At 40.9% G+C, this 21,262-nt stretch overlaps 1 protein-coding gene across 5 annotated transcripts in view; it reads right to left on the reverse strand.

Moving 5' to 3' along the window:
- ptprub (protein tyrosine phosphatase receptor type Ub) overlaps positions 1-21,262 on the reverse strand; it is a 157,864-nt gene that overhangs the window by 108,993 nt on the left and 27,609 nt on the right. For all 5 annotated transcript variants that reach the window (XM_039805644.1, XM_039805643.1, XM_039805642.1 and 2 more), the window contains exon 2: positions 4,594-4,725. In XM_039805644.1, the coding sequence (XP_039661578.1) occupies positions 4,594-4,725 (132 nt within the window). The remainder of the gene's footprint in view (positions 1-4,593; positions 4,726-21,262) is intronic.

Genomic DNA, 21,262 nt, shown 5'->3' on the forward strand with positions numbered 1-21,262 from the left:
TTTCATGAATCACAAATACAGGCCTGTAGTTTCATTTATAGAAAGTTAATACAATCTAATTCACAATTGCAATATGAGTCAGATAAAATGGATATTAGATATGTCCCTCATGTGCAGGATATCTATAGCAACCATTTCCCCCGCAAGCAAAGCCGTAAATCTACCAGCTATAAAGTATATTATCTGTCTAAATAATGTACAGAGTTATAAGAGCAAAACTAACTGAATTTGGAGTTTACAATAAATGGAGACCTTTTAAATGAGATGATATATATTGCATAAACATATGGCGAAAGCAGACTGCCAGAGGTGAAAGAAGGCAGTGTAATGGAGTATTAAACCAGTGAGGATGGCTGGTCAGCACTGATAACAACGCCTCTCCTAAAGCAGATGTATCTCTCTCCTCGCTCTGCCTCATCCTTTCACAGACTCAGATGAATCTCGGGACTCTGTCAATGACACACACACACCCGTGTTCAGCTGGTCTGCGGTGTGCGCCCGTGGCCAGGCAGGGGTGAGAGGTGACAGATAGTAAAGGCCAGGAGATATGACATTGCCCTCCATAGCTGACTGGTAGAGGATGCCGGAGATACAGATGGAGGTCTGTGTATTTTACTGTATGAATTAGCTCTGCTAAGGTCATTACATTGAGCCTGCTGCTACAGTACATGCCGGTTGACCAGGTCTGACCCCAGGACAATGCTAAAAGCCATGCTTCATTTAAGTCTTAACCTTCCTTAGACCTGAGGTCCCATCTGACGTTAGAGTCCATTTAGAATGTCTGTTGGTATTTATATAAGGATATATTGTGCTAGTAGCTAATAAAAACCACCAATCAATTGACTCTGTGGCTTGTTGCAATGTGATGTACTGAACAAACACACAGATGGAGCTGGATTCAAGCAAGCATAGACACTCATTTTTTAAAAGTTACCTTCACTGTATGTGTGAAGCTGGACAGCACAGGAGATATTTTACACGAAAAAAGACAGTGAGAGAGGGGGATTTGCAAAATTAACATGCAACACATGGTGAGATTAAAGAAAATCATATTTCAACAATCTATTTCAGTACTGTCACAGAATTTCTGTATGACTCAAGTGGATTAAAGCCCCGATTTCTGCACATCCAAGAGACACTGTTTGTATCACTACTGAGGTGGACAACTGAGCGAGTGTTTGTGTGCTCAGTGGCACTTCAACAAGAACGAACACCTTGGAGAGAAGGTTTAACAGGGAGCCTTTCAGTAGCTCTCACATACACTGAACTTAAAGGGAAACTCCACAGATTTTACATATCAAAGTCTGTGTACAGGTCTTGAGGAGCACTGTATTTGTGAGAGAGAAAAACAATATGAAGCTGTTTGTAGCTCCAGAGGGAGCTGTGTGAAATGAAATAAACTACCTCAAGTGATGTCACTTGTGTCAGTGTCGGTTGGGAATGAAAAAACTGAGTTGACAATGAAAAGAATCTGTTGGTGTGGAGTTAATTCAATTTTTTTACAAAGAAGTGAGCTTACTAGACCTCTGTAGCCCGCTCCTCATCGCTGCTTAAGGCCAGTGTCTCAATGCTACATTAGCCACTACTAACATACCACACCCAAATCTCCTGCCAAACTGTAAGCAGTTGAGTTGCATTGTGGGGAATGTAGGCACCGGGATTTAAAAAGGAAGAAGAATCGTGGAATAAAATAGATGCTATCTCTGGTTCTGTAGCAAGTCCAACGATATAGAAGTGCAATGCAAAATCTTTAGTCTTTTAAAGGAAATATCCACCCTTAGATTAGTAGATTGTTATATTAATGAATTTGTCATGGTTGTGGATTTGGTTGCAGTTTTTCCTGTTTTATTTTGTAGTCTCTCTGTTCTCCCATGTCATGTCTTGTTTTGTTTTACTCCCTGCCTTGTGTTTTCCCGTCTTTGTGATTGTCTGCCCTGCCCTGATGTGTTCCACCTGTTCTTCAGCCCTCATGCCACCTGTCCCTCGTTTTCCCCTCGTTACCTTGTGTATTTAATCTTTGTCTCTTGTCGGTGCATTGTCCAAGCCTCGCATTCCTGACAGGTCCTCAGCAGATTGTCACTACTGTGTAGACAGGCACTTCAGAGTTTTTCGTCTCCTTTTTCACCACTGAATGTCTCTTTGGATACATAAAATATAAAACTGTGAAATGCTGTTAGTCTGTCCTGTGGTTAAAGTTACAATAAAATATTGAAGCTAGTTTTGCAAACTATCAGCAACAGATGCATGATCATGCAAGCTGAGGCTGCATTGTCAAAGCTGCTCTCTCTTCTTTAATGCATTTCTCAGTGCTAAATGTTAAGGCTTTATAGATGCCTACTGTATTAGCTTCTGGTGGGCTGACAAGAACCTGATGTTTACAGTTGATGTATCAAACCTGAAAACCTAAATATCTGGACATCATGTCCCGCATGTTTGACCTGTTAAGAAGAAAAAGAAAACTACAGCACCTAACAAGCTTAGCTTGTTCAAGTCTTTAAAGGATTTTTCCCTTAAGGCCACGCTGCAGCAATATAATGGATACTGCAGCAGACCCATAACTTTCCAAGCTAATGAATCTGCCTTTAAAAAAAAAAAAAAAAGAGATAATACACTTGACATGCAGACACATTCTCCTTTACAAGGTCATCATCCTGCAAGCCTAACTTGTTCATTAAAACAGCGAGGGAACTTCAGATTATCAATAGCAACCAGACATCTCCGATCTAATTCAAAATAAAGGGGAATGTGATAAAAAATGGGCCATTCCTATTAAGACCTCACCGTCTTCTTTTTTCCAAGACTATTTTCTCTTTCAAGGGAACGGTAGTCTCTAATTTCTCCTGGGAGCCACAAGCTGCAGCTATCTCAGCTATGTTTACTAATCTTCCCTCGACACCAGTTTCTCAGCCCCACAAAGTTAATACTGGTCTAATGTAAATAGCCTTATCTCATAAACTCTTGTTATCCCCCCCACCTTGGCTGCCCAATGTGATACATGGTTAGAAGTCAACACGGGGGGATTAAGTCGGAGAGAGAAAATAAAGGTGGGGAAACAGTTCCTATGCCAGCATCTGCAGAAAGGGTATCATCTAAAATAAGTAACAGTTAAAATGTCAAGGTGTACCTAATGAAGGAACACCACTGTCCATATACAATGACACCAATCACATGAAGAACATGAGTAATTCACTGCTTCTAGTGCGGGCCTGAAGGCTGAGCAGATAATAAATTAAAGCGAATTTGTCTTCTGGTTCTCCGTACTGATCGATCGAGAGTTGATGCTCGGAGCCTCTTTTGCCTTCTCGCCGTGTGTGGATTACAGTACCTGTCTCATTCCACCTGTGCTGGTCCGTTCCACTGAAGGCCCCAGTATCACAGTAAGTTGGCAGTAAGTTTTAATTAAACCCAAAGGGAAAAGTATTAATTATCCCATCGCCTGCCGTGAATCGGCTGGCGGCTGCAGGCAGATTCTCTCTTGAATGCTGATGTGGAAGTGAATAAGGTGCGGTTTAGGAGTTTAGGATTAAATGTGGGATTTATCATGTTCAGAATTCTATTTTGATAGATGCCTGCGGACATGAGGAAAGTTTGTCCAATAAACTAATCACAACTACACAGCTCTTAAAAATAACCATGTATCCCCGCGGGAAGTTTTTAACAGTTTTCAAAGGCTACTTAAGTAGATATTTTCCAAAAGGATGAGTATTCCCTGAGGCCTACGATTATTTCTTCTTTCTAAATGATCTACAGTATCTTATCGTATCCTATCTTGTCATCTTTACATCTCTTAGCTTATCTATCTTTATACCTGCCACATTAATGATCAGTCCTTTCTTCCAAGCTTGTTAAATTGCTGCCACCACTGAACATGCAGGTTCTTTCTTGAACAATTAGATGCATGTTTTTGTCAACGATTGGTCAAATTCTCATTACCATTATCATAGATGATTGGTTATACTTGCGGGAGGCAGGTTCCTTAATCATATTGCAAGTTGCCACAGCAGACGTGTTTTCGGCAGAGAGCCCACTGCTGCCACGGATATTTCTGCTCAGATTTCTGCTACAGATCCCTGTAGGTATTTGTTAATGCAGAGATGGAGGAGAGCCTTATAAACTATGCATGCCATCTCCCTCTGGCAACCACCAGCAAGAGCAAGATGGCAGGAAAATGCTGGTTTCCATTAGTCCTGTGAGGCTGGTTAACATAAAATTATCCTTGGGGTTAGCGGGAAGCAGACAAAACTGGGGTGAGTGCTTCATTAAAGCTGGTGCATAATGGACGCTGGACATCTATAAAGGCTGATTTGCATACAGTCGTGCTTTTCTGATACGTCTGCCTCAAAAACAAGTCAATTTATTTCTCAGACCATTTAAAAAGAAACCGAAGCACACACCAACTGCTGGCATGACTCAATAAATAGCCTCTGGTCTTGTGCACCATGAACTCTTACTTGCTGCGTTTCAGATTCATAGCAAGGCAAGCTCGTGGTCAGCTCTGTCTAATCTGCATGCCGGCAGGTATCTTAACTACACAAAATGGCTCCAACCTGAAAAACAGTCAAGTACAGAACTGTAGGAGAGAAGACCACTCACCTCGCAGAAGGTCAGAGCTGGCATAAGGTGAACTGTATGTCCGAAACAGCAGCCAGTCAAAGTCATCCTCCTCCCCTTGGGTGAAGTCACACAGATTGGGGTCTGAATCCTCTTCGAACGTGCAGCCAGCCGCTGGAGAAAAATTTAAATAATGTCCATCAATGAAAGAAACAATTACGTATGGTTTTTCAGTTTTAAAGAAGTAGATTTACCTCACAGATGACAGAGACACATTTAAGAACAAACAACTCGGGCTGTGACTAACTTTTCATTATCGATTAATCTGTCAATTATTTTATACAAATTGCTCGTCAAACCCAAAGAAAAACAGCAAGTACTCCTACTTGAGAAGCTGGAACCAGAGACTGTTGGAATTTATGCTTAAAATGAAATTGATAACAATTCTTGCCACAGCATTTCTTAAATAAAACAAAGCATTGGTGCCTCATTTTATAATTCCCTCTGAAACTCCTCCTCTTATGGACAATGAAATGTGCCCTGCAGCCACACTGACCACCTCTCTGCCCTTTCAAACCAAAGCAGTTTACTATGTGAACATGTCAACACAACTGAGCCAAACGCTGCTGCCACCAGGGTTTTACACAGATCTGATGCTGCTCAGCTCTCGTCTGAAAGGCTGCACAAGGGTTATTCTAATAAGTATAGTGTTATAGATTAATATAGTACCCTGAGAGTAGTCACTGACGACAACTTGTGGCCCTCTCAGACAAATATTCAACTCTTTGCAGTTGTGAAGATGCTTTAACATGAATGTAAAGCATGCGTCTCAATGGTCAATATCGGCCTCAATGAGAGACCACTATCCCATGTCTTACACACAGGTCTGTGTGTCAAAATTGTATTAAATGAAATGTGTTCACATATGCACAAATGCTCTCAGACCAACAACAAATCAAGCAATGAGCTATAATTACTTCAGACACGCACAACGGAACACAAACCCTAGCAAAAGCAATAATTGCCCCTGCATCTGAGGAGAATTACCCCTCCCATAAAGCATCCACAAACAAGACGACATATCCCAAGGCCCATTCACAAAGGCATACGAATAGTAATAACATTTGGGGAAAGCGGGCACCCTGGGGAATGTAGTGATTATCATAATACCTCACAACCTGCTATTCCATGTGCCAAATAGCTAATTTTTTCAAATTATATTTAATAGCTATGGCTTTAACGGCCCTTGGGTCCTGAATAATGTGCTTCAGTTCTGCATCTGTTGCCATATTTCACATTAGTCCATCGGTGTGAGAATTGCAGTCTAACAGTGGGCATCCCAGTCATAAGACCAGTGCCTGTGTCAGTAATAATTGGAGCAGGACAGCACGAGACACGACATGCTAATGATGGGAATAACCATGAGCAGCTCCTGAAGGTGACCTGTGTCTACAGCTTTATTGCTGCTCATTCTTTCCTCTAACCTGCCATTAAACAAATGGTCTCAATATGACAAAAACACCAGCCTCACTGTAGTGAGGATTCATAATTCTCTTTTTACTACCGATGTATAAGATAGCCACAGCTTCCAGTCATTAACAGGTTATTGCGATTGTTGGGCTGGTTTTGTACAGTATGTTACAGGCCAAATAAAATGGAAGACACATGAAAGACTATGACAGAGCCAGGTAATTATTGAGGGTTTCTGATGCCAAAACTATATCTGGGTTTAGGCACCAATACCATAGTGTCAGTGCAAAGTTCACAAAATCGTTTTTTAATGCATCAGTGTTTAAAGCTGTCCTTAAAAAAACAGCTATACAAATAAATACATCAAATACTGATTGAAATTAGCCAAAGTTTCCCTGTTTCCAAATTTAAAATAGAAAATGATTTAAGAATTAGTAAAAGATCAAGCATTTGGTGCCAACTTTTGGTATCTAACAGTTCTCTGTACTCAATGCTACAAACAAATTACGGTTGATACTCCAAAAGCTTCATGTTTAAACCCAGTTCATCTTTTTTGGGACGTTTTTCCTCAAGTTGCATGTAGCTTGCTGTAATTGCACTGTGCTGTGTCAAGCCATGAATACATGCAGTTCAACTGCAGGGGATAACTGCGCTGACCCGCACCGCTGTGCCCCTGCTTGGTCCCAGAGACCAAACAGTGATAGTTTCCTTCCCCAAACCAAGCTGTGTCCTGCGCTAAACGTGTTGGCTCAGTGTGGCTGTGTTGAAGAATTGTCTGTGGTTTGGAGTTTCCCTACTACATATCTGTTCCTTCTTTAACACAAACAGCCTTATTTATCACTTTCCTACAGCCGTATTAGGGCTGTGTTCCGTTACTCCTGATGCAAACTGAAAATTTTACTGCTGCTTCATATTAGTTTTCCACCACAGAGTCAGTTGGAGGCTTTCATTGCGTAAGCAGCTTAGAAAATGCATTGTATTTTTCACTGAATTAACGGAACTTCATTAGTGGTGCTACTAGTCAATAAAAATTGGTAGTTATGGACATATAATTGTTACAGTAAGAAATGTCAGAAGAAGAAACCGTTATATAGAATTTGTTAGATGTAAAGCTGCAGAAGATAGGCTCTTGCTGCGTGCTCTTTGAGACAACCAGCAAACCTCCAGCCTGTTAATAAGATAAATAAAACCTTTTACCTTGACATGCCATCCTATAGAAAACCATTTTTGCCTTGCCAGAACGCAGCATGATATACCAAATAAGTTGTTGCTGTTTGCTTTAAAAGGGTAACAGTTGATCCAAGGTGTTGAACTTTCTCCAGATGATGTATTCACTGCAGCACAAACACACTCAGGGTGCCCTTGCCTACAGCCGACCTTTTACATCACTTTTGCACATCCAGTGATTGTGATACGATAACATCAGAGCATATCTACCATCATGTAAGCTCGGTCCATTGGGTTATACTAGCAGCCAACCAGCAGGGGTGGGAGTGTGCATTTCTCTCCCTCTGGGTTTGATTTATTGCCCCGTACTGGGCTGTTACTGTACAGAGCTGCTGCTGAGGGCAGGGGTTAATTGTCCCGCACTGGGGTCTATTTCTAATAGAACAGCCAGAGATATGGGACCTGACATATCCAAACGCTGGCACTATATTATTCCCCGCTGCTTCAGTAAATGAAGCCTGCAGACTCCTCCCTACAAGAGTCCCATCATCCAGAAGAAGGAAGCCAGGCCAGCACTGACCGGGAATGTCATCTCCTCACAACACACCGGGAGGGATCCAGCTCATCTATCATGACAAAACACACTCCCTCCTCAGCTCCTTCTGGAGGACCAATGGGTGTGTGGGGTGTCAGTGGCCATTTTTTACCTGAATAATTACAGCATAATTTAGTGCAATGACCAGTGCAAAGTCAGACACTGCCAAGATTTTATGGCTGAGGTTGAGACATGTTTCACAATTTGGTCTGTTGCATGCTGTTGTTAGCTGATATCCTCCTTCACATTAAATGCTAGTAAACACTTAATACGTTGTGCTTGGAGAAACAAATTCTAGGGAACACATTAATGTAAATCATAGGGCCCATGTCATTAAATTCTTTGTAAGACTGCTAATCGATGTGTCTGATCTACTTGCCAGGCTTGCGAGCATTTTGCATGTTTAAGATACTGTGGCCTATGGAAAGAACATGCTGTGTCTCTTCTTGGGAGCATAATGGAAGAATTAGATGAATAATTCAAGTCAGGAAGTTTTGTTTCAACGATGCAAAACCAGTAGAAACATTGTGGAAACAGCTAAGGCTGATGGTGCACTGCATGTAGTACAGCCCTGCACTGTGAGGAGGAATACCTGAGTCAGATGAGAAGTGTTTTACAGACTTGGATCAAATAAATAATATATATAAATACTATTCATTTTAGGTTGTGTCACTCTGTTTAAACACTAATCTCAATGTTTACTGTAAACCAACCACTGCATAAATACATTAATACACAACCTCATTGACTTTATAGCAAACCGAAAAAACTTCAGATTTAGACTGTGGAAGCGATGAGCCACATTGTTAGAGGATGGATGCAGTAGCTCCTCTTTGATTTCATAAGGACACAAAAGAAGGTGGCAACTTGTTTATCAGACACTCCAATTTGCCACCACATCCGTGGGGATACGTAAAAATGTTCCTTAGTTTTATGTGCAGTTGATCAAAGCTGTGAGTCTTTCTCAGTCATTAGTGTCACATGTAGCCCTTCATGTTAGATTTGGTATCTCGCTCTGTGTTTACTTGTATTATCCCTCGCCTTGTTAATTAGGGTGTCAGCTATGCACATTGGATATTGTCTCTGCTCATCCCCTTTATTTGCATGTTTTAAGCAAAAGGACGCTGGCCTAAGCTTATTTAAGGTGCTACTACTCCAACAACTTTCCACTTGAATAAATCAAACACAGCAGAATAGGGAGAGTATGAAATCAAAGAAGTGGCTGAGCCATACCCCATAGTTATAACAGTTGTGTATATTTTAAATCAGAGCCACAGTCAAGACCACCTAAATAAAGAGTGGAATGTTGTCAAAGTGCAATCTCCAAATCATAATTTTTTTCTTCTCTTTTCTAATATTTCAAAGAAAAGGAATGATCTGTCATTAAATACAGAAAGCAATCCTTTGATCTGAAACGCTGCAGTTAATCTTTTCACTGGCTTCTAAAAGATTAGTATAGCGAGTGAGCAGAATAAAACAGCAGAGTCCAACACCACAGGGCAATACTTATCAGATTACAAAATAATAGTACCAAATTGTAATATCATCCAATCACAGAGGTTGTAAAAAAGCTGAACGTGAGAATACTGCTGTAAATTAGCTCAAGTGATAAAATTAATTGTGAAATGTTGGGCCCCTGGACAACAGCTTATTGGGGGCATAAAACAATTTAATCCTCGACATGTTACAAGACCCGTCCAGGTCTGGGCCACAGGGTCCCACCCGTGGCCCAGACCTGGAATAATTGTATGACAATGTACACAATGTCAATATATAATTTTCAGAAAAACATAAATTGTGATGGATTACAAAAAATAAATGGGAATGTCTGTGTTTGGCAACTACAGAAGCTTCATCACATTAATGCAAAAACTATATAAAACTCCAATATTGTCATAAATCAGTCTTGCTCATTAATTTGAAACATTGACCACAGTGGCCTAATACACCGGAGATATTACAGCAACAATTCCATGGTAAAAATGTTATCGCAAAATCTCTGATGGTGAACACATTTTTTATAGTCTTGCACTGTATATCACCATACCACCCAACCCTACATGCAGTGGAAAAGTAAATGCAGTAAACATAAAAGAATATACCCAGAATGTGTCATAATCTGTTCTGTGTAGACTAAGTCTACAAATGAATGATGACTGATGTTTCTGCACATCAAGGTGTCATTTAAAGGATCATTCTGGCTGTTTTAAAACCAAAACCTTATTTACCTTGGCCTCACTGTAGTTTTATATAATGTAGCTCTGCGATACACCTGCTGCAAAAACACTTCGATAAAGTCTACAAGTTACGGCGTGACATGACATAAAGTTTGCCCCAATTATTTTCTATGGGACACGAGTGAATGGCTTCACAAGGCATTGTGGGATTCCAGGTGTTAGGGGGAAAAAGGGAAAGGGGTGGAAACTTAAAAATGTTTAACTTTATGCAACTGAGGGCAAAATTCACCTGCCAGCTACGCAGTAGGCCTATTGGTGGGTCAGGAAGACTGGTGTTTGCCTGCTGTGGAGACATGTCTGTGGAGCATTATAGTATTTTCTGGGATGTCCCTGGCCTCCGGGATTACAGATAAAAACGAAGAGCCGCTTGGCTTCTTATCAATGTCTTGTCTATTTCTGAAAATGTCAAACTTTTTTATTTTTTTAAATAATACATTAAAATAAATTGGAAATTAGGGTCAAAATTGAAAAATAACACGTAGATGAGAGGTTCCGAGGAAAATAAAACATCAGACAAAGTAAGAGTGATGACACACAGCTGTGTACTCATGTGGCCCTGGAAAAAACAATAATCCAGTCCTTATTGTCTAAGACGATGTCTGAGACACGGAAAACAACCAGTCAATTTCGAGACACCGACCAAAACACTTAAAACCCAATCTCTCATTTATAACAAAAACAGTAAATGCGGATGTGCGTGCTTCGCAAAACCATTCACAACCTTTGCTTTAATGTCAACTCCAGCCTCAGCCCTTAATTATCTGGCAGCCAGGATGGGTAATGAACACCAGGACCTGTAAAGTCACCTGGGACATGCAGCATGACGACAAGGCACAGATGCTTGCCGTATCATCGTCCACAAACGAGAACCAAACCATGCTGGGAAGACAGTCCGTACCTGAGAGTTCTTCCACTCCACACAGAAAGCCTCATCTGAGTCTAGTGTGACTGAGTGTCTGGCTGGTGGGGATCCAGGTGGGAACGGATGAGTAATACTGGAGGCAGTTAGGGGGAGGAGAGTGGCTGATTTGCATTGCACTGAGTGTGGCCTGATGCATCAGCAGGAGACAGGTATATCTATTCTCTACAGAGGCTCTCATCCTCGGCACTCCCCTGGCTGCCTCTGAAAGCCATCCATCCCCACACCTGAATACGCAATGAAATCATCTCTCTGCCTCCCCGGGCATTAATAACTCAACCCAGGTGGCTGGATGGGCCCAGTCACACAGAGAGGGCCAGGGAACAGATTGAGAAGAGAAAGGGTTGGAGAAGGTGAACAGGTACAGTAGAAGTGTTGAGCTTCAGGGTAGACTACAGTGAAATATGCTGTAAGAAAATAAGAGACTGTATGAAAGTACTGAACCTTATTGTTCAATTTTTTTTTCTTAAAAAGGATGACTCTCCCAGCATTGCTAATATTTTCTTTGGACTCTCCCCTTTAGACAAAAATGCAACAGCCTCCCCTCAATATCTTGAAATAAAATGACACTATTGAATTGTTAAAACTCAATAACTAAAAGTGCACAAAGAATTTAAGATGGTGTGCTCTAATCCAAACCTTTAAAGCATAACATTAGGCTCGTTCGAGATGAGCCAGATCTGCGCAGAATCGATCATCGGCGATCTCCGCCCAATGCATGCCGGTTACATTTGTGTCCGACTTGATGCCGACTTGCTCTGACGTTATGCCCACGTGGGCAACGATAACCTCACGAGATCAAGGCGGCCGCAGTTTTTAGAGCCAGGCTTCGCAGTTGCTCTCCACCGACTGCAAGACCCAGGCGGACCCAGGGAATGCTGGGAAATGCCGACCTCTCAGCTGATCCAACAGCTGATTAGTTCAGAATCGACTCAACATGATGACGTTTTATATAAACTTTTTATTGATTTTGATTTGGAGGGATTTTAACTGCTATTTGTCTGATTTAAATGCTTATTCTGTACAGAACACCTGTGGCTGATAGTTATGTTTAGAAGTCAGAGAGACTAAATCTGTTCAGATTACAGATCATCTACAGTGTTTTAATTAAAATCAGCAACAGATTGCATGTAGAGCAATTTGAGAGCTACTCTGTCATAATTAAAACTGGAGACTGTTTACAAGCTGATATATTGGTCTGATAACATTTTATTAAATCGGAATCGGACCACAGTGTTTCTGTCACTTCCTGTTCAGCCTGAAGGCTGCTGGAAATGGCTGGAAACTGTCCTTGACACTGACTTGACAGCGGATTTTTGTCACCGCCCCCGGCTGCTGCCGCCTGCTCTCGTCCGCTTTACAGGCGAGGCGCAGTTCATCTCGAACGAAACTATTGTCTACGGACAGTTAAAAAAAAAAAAATAACCTGAGATGTCATCTTTTTTATTCCTCACATTCTGATTGCTTGTCAAAGCCTGGTGCCTGCATTACCCACAGTGCAACTCAACCGAGTTCGGTCGGGGATTCATGTGTGTTGTGCTAGTGGCAGCTAATATAGCTCAGATTTCACTCCGACACTGCAAATGTCAATGTTTCCTAAACTTTTTTATATAATTATATAAATAATGCATGGTTCAGCTGCACTGCTAGCAAAGCATGGGAAAGTTTGTTACAGGACTGGCAGGTAAGCGTAAAGCAGACGATGAAGCTACACCAAACACCACACACTATCAAAACAAAGGCAAGAAAATGCGTAGTGGTGATTACAATTCAATCTAAAGAGCCTGATTCGACTGCCAATCTCCCAGTTGATTCACATTGTGTCAAGAGCTGTCACTTTAAATGGCACGTTTAACATATTTTGACACCTTTAACTTCCAACATAATTTAGCTCATAAACTGAAGGAGCTACTGTAGGCTAGTGATAAATAACTGTGTGGAAATATAACGTTCAATCACTCATATTCTATATCCTACGTTTCACTTCCGGGATTGCTCCTGTGCTGCAGGAAATTCCACCGGATGGATGTATTTTCTGTTTCCTTCCGCTTTCTTTGTGTTGGAATTTAAAATTTGGTGGATTTATGAGGACTACTGTTGACTGCTCCTCAGATCTCTGCATGGTAAATTGACACAGCTAGCTAGACTATCTGTCCAATCGGAGTTTGTTTCTCTCACACGACTATTTTGCAGCGGCTCTGTGTGTAGTTTAGCACCGCCCATGACGATTCTGATTGGTTTAAAGAAATGCCATTAAACCAGTGCCCGTGGTCCTCCCATCCCCGAATGCTGTGTGGAGTAGCCAGACCCTCCTTCAGCGCGCTTTGGAGGAGGGTCTGGCAAAGCGAGACTAAATCACTCATAACGAAGATCCTCTAATCGGTTTCTGTGAAACTCTGGGATGAGAGTTAAGAAGGAGGGCCCTACCCTCCCTTCAGCGAAAAGAAAGAAATACATAACCCTCCCTCCATAATTTCCATACAGTAATTCAAATGAAGTAAAGGCACACAGTTCAAGAACACTTCCCTTTTCATCTTTGAGGGTGAACAATGACACAAAGGCTTCCTACAGTTGTTTTCACACTGAATCCTAAGATACGAGTCGGCCGTGATTCATCTTGAAATTAATTTTACCCTCACTTAAAGGACTGGTACAATATTTCATCCTCGATGGTGGGTTGATGATAAAAATATCTAGGATGTCAATGGAATGAGAGTCAAAAATATTATGAAACAATATTCTTCTTCCAATAGCAACCCTTTCTGTGCTATTCCGAGGGCAACACAAAGGGAAAACGAGGACGCTAAAACAAAGGCAATCTTGAGCTTGTTGTCTCCGTTTCTCCGACGTGGTGAAAAAAAAAGAAAACGTCAATTATTCCACTTCCCAGTTCCTCTGGGTCTTCAGCCCCCTGCAGCAGGAGAAATATCAGTTCACACTGCTGATAAGGAGTTCATTATCATCCTTTTTAGTTCAAAATGTTGCTCTTTTTTTGAATTGATGTCTTTTTCAGATAGGACTGGATTGCTGTGCATTCATCTCCACTTTGCATTGTTCCTCATGAATATTTTTTTTAGGTTTAAGAGACTGGTATTCAATATTTTATAAAGGTGAAAATTCACTTTTACTTACAAAGTTGTTGAATTACCCTACGAATGTTTTTTTTTCCTCCCTTTCATCTATTTTCTTATTATATACTTAAAGATCCTTTGCAAACAATTGGATTTCTATGACAGCACATGCCAACATTTTTTTAATGCTTAATTACCGGCCTACAGTGAAGCAGAATTGTAGCATTATTTTTACCCTGATGCAGCTGTAACATATTTTAAAGTAGTATTTGAGTCCAGTAGTTTCATATACTGCATACGTTTTGTTGATCACGTAATCCAAAAAGGGTATGTTAAACCTGATGAGTAATTCCTTGGATAAAAAAGTAAGAACCTGATCCAAAATATTTCCCCTGAAAAACATGTCATACAACAGTTTTAGCACTCATAAAAAAGGAAATAAATATTACATTAAAGGACACACCACGCTTAAGAAATATTTGATGTCTTTAATTTAGATACTAATATGTTGTGACCTAATCATAATGATTCATAATCCATCCTAGCTTTATGAATCATATGTTTATTACATTCTCTACACTATGATGTAATTCAAACGTGCTTTGTGTGATTATGATGTGTCAAAAACCAAAACGCATATTTAATCGTAAATGTATTACTCACTAGCGAGCTAGCACCTCCAGGTCCTCGGTCAAAGAGCTACAGTGGAAAATATGCATTACTGCAGAGAGTGTTGACTTGACAATTTCCACCTGTTGACATTTCCTGTGTGTTGTTGTAACAACCGAACAGCTAAAGTAAATATTGATTCATTCACTGGCTAGCAGCGCCAGACACTTCCTGGTTCAGAGATTGGTCATTCTTATGTGATTTCTATCAAACCGCCTGCAGTGTGAACGAGCTCTGCGATTGGTCTCTTTCATTTAAAGATCATGAGTACAGTGTCTGTATCTAACGTCCACAATTATTTCAGGTAAACAACCATCATCTCCCACATAAACATAAACTCTTATTTCCCACCCTGACTAACCTTAGCCAATTCTGTGTAACTCCTGACCAGCTGAGCCAACTCCATTTGACTGCGCTTCCTAATCAAACTGCCTGTAGCGTCCCGACTCGCAGGGAAGAAAAAAAATAAATAAATAAAAAAACTGGTGTCTATCAAGTCTGCTAAACCACATACCCCGTAGCAGCTTCACCGCTCTGCTGCCTGTCAATTCCACTAACACAAAGGCAGCCAATTGCTGTCTCCACAACCTGCAGCCTTTCAATTCCACTAACCCACATATAGGGTCACATGAAGGGAGTGGAGGGGAGCATTTCAGTTCTTTCTTTCTCCCTCACAACCCATTGTTCCTGTTGTGAATGTAGCATAACACGTGTGTTTATTTTTTTCTATTCTTCTTGGCATCAATGAGGAAGAGAAAAAGGGCAGATATTGTTGCCGTTTTTTTAAAGGATTTTTTTCTGGGTAATGAATCACTGATCTGGAACCAGTTTAACCAAATTTACTCAACTGAGAAACACAGCCTTTGTTCACTGGTTTTTTTAAATGTTGCTGTGAGCACTAAAGAAGTTGTGCTGTTTTTTTTTACCACCAAAACACTAGCACCACAGGCACAGACAGTTTTGTGAAATATAATATAGTCCTACAAGCTGTGTCGAACACATGCAAGAAAGGTGATTTGCATGTGATGCACTGGTTGGAAAAAAATATGTAAATATTGAAAAATAGGAAGCATTCACAAGCCAGTTTTCTTTCTAAACCAGCCAGGATTTTAATTGTTTAATTACTGGCTTACAGTGAAGCTGAATTGTAGCATTGTGTCTGCTGAAACTGGGCATATTTTGAGAATGTTTTTAAATCAAATGTTCAGTTTTTCTCTGCAAAGCCTTTCTCTGTAATATTAAATATTCACGACAACATAGGCAGCAATTAAAGTTTAAGTTTGGAAGGGGGAAAAAACATGAATACTGATTATCAATGGTTTTTCTTTTCTTTTTGAAGATTTTTTTTGTGGCATTTACATCCTTTATTTTTAAAAAGACAGCTTTGACATGAAAGGGGAGAGACAGGGGGCAAAGGGCTGCAGGTCGGAACAGAACCCACGGCCACGACGTTGGACTAAGCCTCTGTATATGGGCGCACGCTCTACTGGGTGACCTACCCAGAAGCCCTACTTATCAAGAGTTTAACACTGAAAAGCTAATCTGCTACATCCAGATTGTGAGGGTATGGTTTGATCACATTAAATTGACCCTCAATCATTTCCACAACGAAATGAAGAAGTAGTGGCCATGGCATGTATACAAATTCCCACAATGCAATCCCTCACATTTTATAGATGCAAAAATGGCTGTTGTGCGAAAGGAAAAGCAAACTAAACACACCTATTTTGTGTGTGAACTTACACTGAGGTACCAGCTTCAGTTCCTGTAAAAACAGACAACCTGGTTCCAGATGGCTCTGTGCACTCAGTAACTGTCCTATGGGGCAACTTCCAAACAGCAATGCTAACCCGACTGACAGCAATGTCAACAAGAAAACAAATGAAAGAAAAATGGATCAAATGCTTCGGAGGGCAAAAAGTCAAACTCAACTAAAGAGACATGCTTATTTACCTTTTTTTGTTTTTTACCCAACAGTGCTCTGCCACCCAGCCAGCCGCCAACCTCCACCTGATCGTCAAGTATCCGGCCATCTCTTATGAGCACATGGTCCTTTGGCCTGCTGTGGACCTATTTCCTGGTGCAGCTGCCACCTGCCCAGTCGTGTGGTATTTTGCATCAATCTCGCTGCGGCTGGAGCCAAGTGGTCAGTCCAATGTGTCCTCATATATGCATTCCTGAGTGTCTGCATGTTCGGCTCTGTCTGTTCATTTATATGTGCGATATACACTGCTGCAGAGACGCCGCACAGACAGGCCGTCACTCAAACAAAGACAGACGTGTAGAGATATGGGAATAGACATCCAGCAATCGCACATGAAGATGTGCTTTCACACTCAATCTGAGAAACAGACACAAGAGACACCAAATAAACTTAAAGCTATCCGCTCATGGCACTCTCTATTCATTCTTATTCCATCCTCAATTCTTGAGAGGTGAAGCAAGGAAGTGATTACGCTGACCTCAAGTCTAAGAGGGTTCTGTTAAATGTCACTGCTTGTGTATGTGGCTTTTAACTTTTATTGGTTTAGTGTTCGGCCACCTAACCTGCCCTGAACTGGCCTTCCTACGCTGCAGTGTCGATATCTGAAATATCCAGAGTGAAAGACTAGACTTTGTTAGTTCAGCTGGTCCTTGCAGTCGACACGGAATGTGTAGAACTCAGAGTTAAGCCCAAAGATACTCCACATCAATCTGTGGTTTGAATATTTCCAGTCATGATGAGTTCCAGATACACAATGAGAAAAACACCAGTATTACGTGGAGGCCCTGGCTGATTTTGGGTCACGCTTTTTTTTCTCAAACATAATTTTAAAAAAAAGCGTGTATGAGTGTTTCCACTGGTCTCTTGGGGACCAATCAGTGACTGTCTGCTGTCGACACCATGTGAAGAGAGAAATGAGAGGATTGGGCTGCAGTGAGCTGGCTGGGGGCATCGGGCAATGAGGGAAGACGAGACAAGGACAAACCCATGCTCCAGCCATGTCAGGCCGAGTGAAGACGGCAGGAACAAAAAGCCTTGTTTAAAGTGATTAGCCATGTCTCAGTCACAGCACTTTGAAGACAGACTCAGACTTTCTGAATGGAAAATACCATTTTGAACAAATTTCCATCCTGTCCCAGTTTGGAGTCACACACGTCAGACGTTAACAAAAGATCCATGAATATCCAATTCGCAAGATGCATATTTCATTGCCGTGCTAAAAAACTAAAATGTAAAGTGTTTCTGCTACAGTGAGAGATAGAGAGGGAAAAAGAGAAAGATCATAAGGAGACACACTGTCTGTTGGACCTCAGCCAACCAGTAGGGGATAGTGTTTGAGGTGAGAAGTCCTGGGGTGAACAGAGAGAGGGAAAGCTGCCAACCCTCTATGTTAGAAAGCTAATTAAACTATTGGCCCATTGTGAGGGAGGTGAGGAATTAAGAATGGGCTTGAGTTTACCCCAGGAAGCACCTCTAGCTTCAAAACAGCCAGACTCACTAAAGCACATTTTCCACCGAGTCATACAAACAGGCCAGCGATGGCCTTTTCGATCACTCCAGTGTCTCTCTCTGCAGATTGCCATCCTATCACTCTACTCTTTCTCTCTCTTCCGAAAGTTCAGAATTAGCTTTTGCCAAAGAAAAAGCAATTTGAAGAAACCCTCAGCAGGTTCAATCACTGTGCCCTGTGTGAGCTGTGATGAGTTCTTTGTGTGCGTGGAAGACATTAAAAAGGAGAACACAATGCACCACAACGCAATAAATTCTGCACGAAATTGGTGGCGATGCTTGCAGTGCACCGACAGCCAGCAGTGCTGTCTGTAGCAGGCATCTGTGTTTTTATTGGACTATGAAAGTGGGAGCATCAACCACCGACTCTGAATAACAGCAGCAGCTGTCTTGTTTTGAACAAATGACACGGGAGGCTGGAGATGAAATGACTTGATGACTTAGACACTTCTTTTATTTATTTTGCTAAATAATATTGAAATATATCTACTAGGCATTGAAATACTGCTACTTCCAAACTTTAAAAAGTCACAACTGTTGAGGGAAAATGCTGCAGCAGATTTTGTCAGACCTTTCTGCGCAACTTTAAATTTAACATGAAAACACTCCAAGAATAGAGAATGGACACTTTGGGCCCTGCAAAGCATTTGGTACCTTTTCACTCAATTTCTTTGAGAACTCCTGTAATTCTGCTGCTGAAGACAACTTAGTAGATCCAAGAAAAATTCTAAGAAATCTGCAGAAAAGGGACATTCTGTTGGCAGATAAACAGGGCTGCCACTGGAAGATGGTGAGCAAGGGGTTCATTTGTTATGTATGGCTGCTGGCCAGAAGAATAAGGGCCATGCACACTAATGTGGACTCTGACTGAACAGCCACATACAAGTTCAAGTGGTCTAACACTGTGTATGACTCCTGAGCAAATAAAGGAAAGACATTGCTTGCAGTTTTTTCTTGATTGATATTTACTATTTCTTATTTTAACTTAATGCACACGTCACAATAATAACTAGCAGTTCATTAAAACTCATTTTAATGCTCCAAACTACATATTTCTAAATTTAGCTTTGCTTCATAGTAAATCTTGACCCTGAAACGAAACACACAAGTACCATGATGACATTTCTGAGATATTCCATGCCTGTAGCAAACTCACTGATTAGCTGAGTTAATGCAAGGTGTAACCCTGAACAGTAACAAAGCCAACGTAAGAGCATGCAGAGCCTTCAGATATATCTGTGCCCTGCTGTGCGATTCTACCCCAGTTGGTTGGAAGAGCCTACAGGCTACTTCCATCTCCTCAAACGTAGAGTTGTGCGAGCCATGCAGCGTGAACTAGAGGTTGTGCAGCTACAGATGGCTGCGAGCTCAAACTCACTGAGAATTAAGATGAGAGATTTTGAGGGCTGTGGAGCAATTTGACTTCAACTCTGAGACTTGATGTTTTATCAGTGCTGGACATTTTCAACTGTCATGATAAAGGGCCAACTTAAGCAATGCATATGAGACATGTCTTTAATTTATCTCTATGTATCTATTTTTCATTTTACAGCTTAAATTCATCTAAGATGACCTAGTTCTCAAAGTACTTAGTATTCTCCTTTGGGCACTGACAACCATAGACATCCAACACCAAATGAAATATCCACAATCAAATATGTAGCACATCGAATCATCCATATCAGAGAAATATGACTGGTGTGCTATTTATCCTCCAAAGCCAATCATTTAAACTCACATCTACTACATACTTTATTTGACAAATAATGCAATAAAGAACAACATTCTTCATTTTTGTTCATGTAATAAAATAATTTATGCTTTGAGAAGCTATGAGTAGCTGAGGAAAAGTATGACATTTGGTTCACAAAAGCCAACAGTGTTTTTTGTGAGTGAAAATGAATCAGAACTCTTTTTGCCACACCTCGGCTTAAAAGAGGGATCATTTTTCACAGGCCATGAATGCACTTCAAATACATTTTCACGGTTGCACGTTGTATAAAGGTTTTAGCTGCTTTCAAAGACCTATGCGATTTAGTTAAAAGGTCAGAATAGTTTCCAATCCTTTCTTAGGTGTCTACTTTTTTACCATTTTATAAGTGCTGCACTCTTGTGTAATAATATCTACCATAAAAAGGTGCAAACTTGTCTCCGTAAATGTCTCACAAGGAGAAATAATTGAGCGAGAAAACACTTTCTTCACTTTGTAATCCTCCTCAGGTTGTGTATGTTATTAATTTGCATTTCGTGGTAAAATTCTATACTTTTAGAGACGAGTTTTACAGCATTTTTCAAGCATAGCTACATACTGACATCACCGAAGGACTAATTTTCTTTCCAATCACATTTGGGACTTTTACAGCTTCATTACACAGCCAATGTAAAATGAGTTAAGGGTCTTAATCAGGGATCAAGAAGTTTTAGACCTCTCACTGAGAAGATTAAAGGTGTAAATACCGGGGGACACCTGGCATTAGACTGAAGTGGGAGGCTGAGCGGCTTTTTATGAGGCTTCTTTTTCTAATATCCGATTGCCTTCTGTATAGATAGTCTCTCTGCTGGTACACTTCACATTTTCTCAGCATGCCTTTGTCTAGCTTATGCTCAGAACTATGTTCAGAAAGATCCATTTGCCTCCTAATTATAAAATCTAATTATGTTGAAATTGGACTGCTATTGTTACGTCTGGCAAGATCTATGGGATTGCAATTTCGCTCTGAATGCAGGTGTTCATGGAATGTGTATCTTTCATAAACGCAGGAGTCATTCACAGTGTTTTAGTTAAGTAAGTGTGTGTGTGTGTGTGTGTGCTGCGCGCGCATATGTGTGCACGCATGTGTGTGTGGTCTGGGAACATAATTGGTTGTCATTAATGGCTCATCAATACACAGCATTCAACCATCGCAATGCAATTTCCTTCAGCTGAAAGTTGGAAAAGAAACAACATAAAAAAAGAAGTTTGACCAGAAACTGATAATATCTTGAGAGTGACAGAGAGAAGAAACGTCCAATAACTTCCCAAAGGGGTTATCTCTGAAGGTTAATTGCTCTAGGAACTCTGGGAGCATGTCTTGTAGAGCATGTCTTAAC

This window comes from Perca fluviatilis, chromosome 7 (genome assembly GCF_010015445.1).
Source record: "Perca fluviatilis chromosome 7, GENO_Pfluv_1.0, whole genome shotgun sequence".
NCBI classification, from domain to species: Eukaryota; Metazoa; Chordata; class Actinopteri; order Perciformes; family Percidae; genus Perca; species Perca fluviatilis.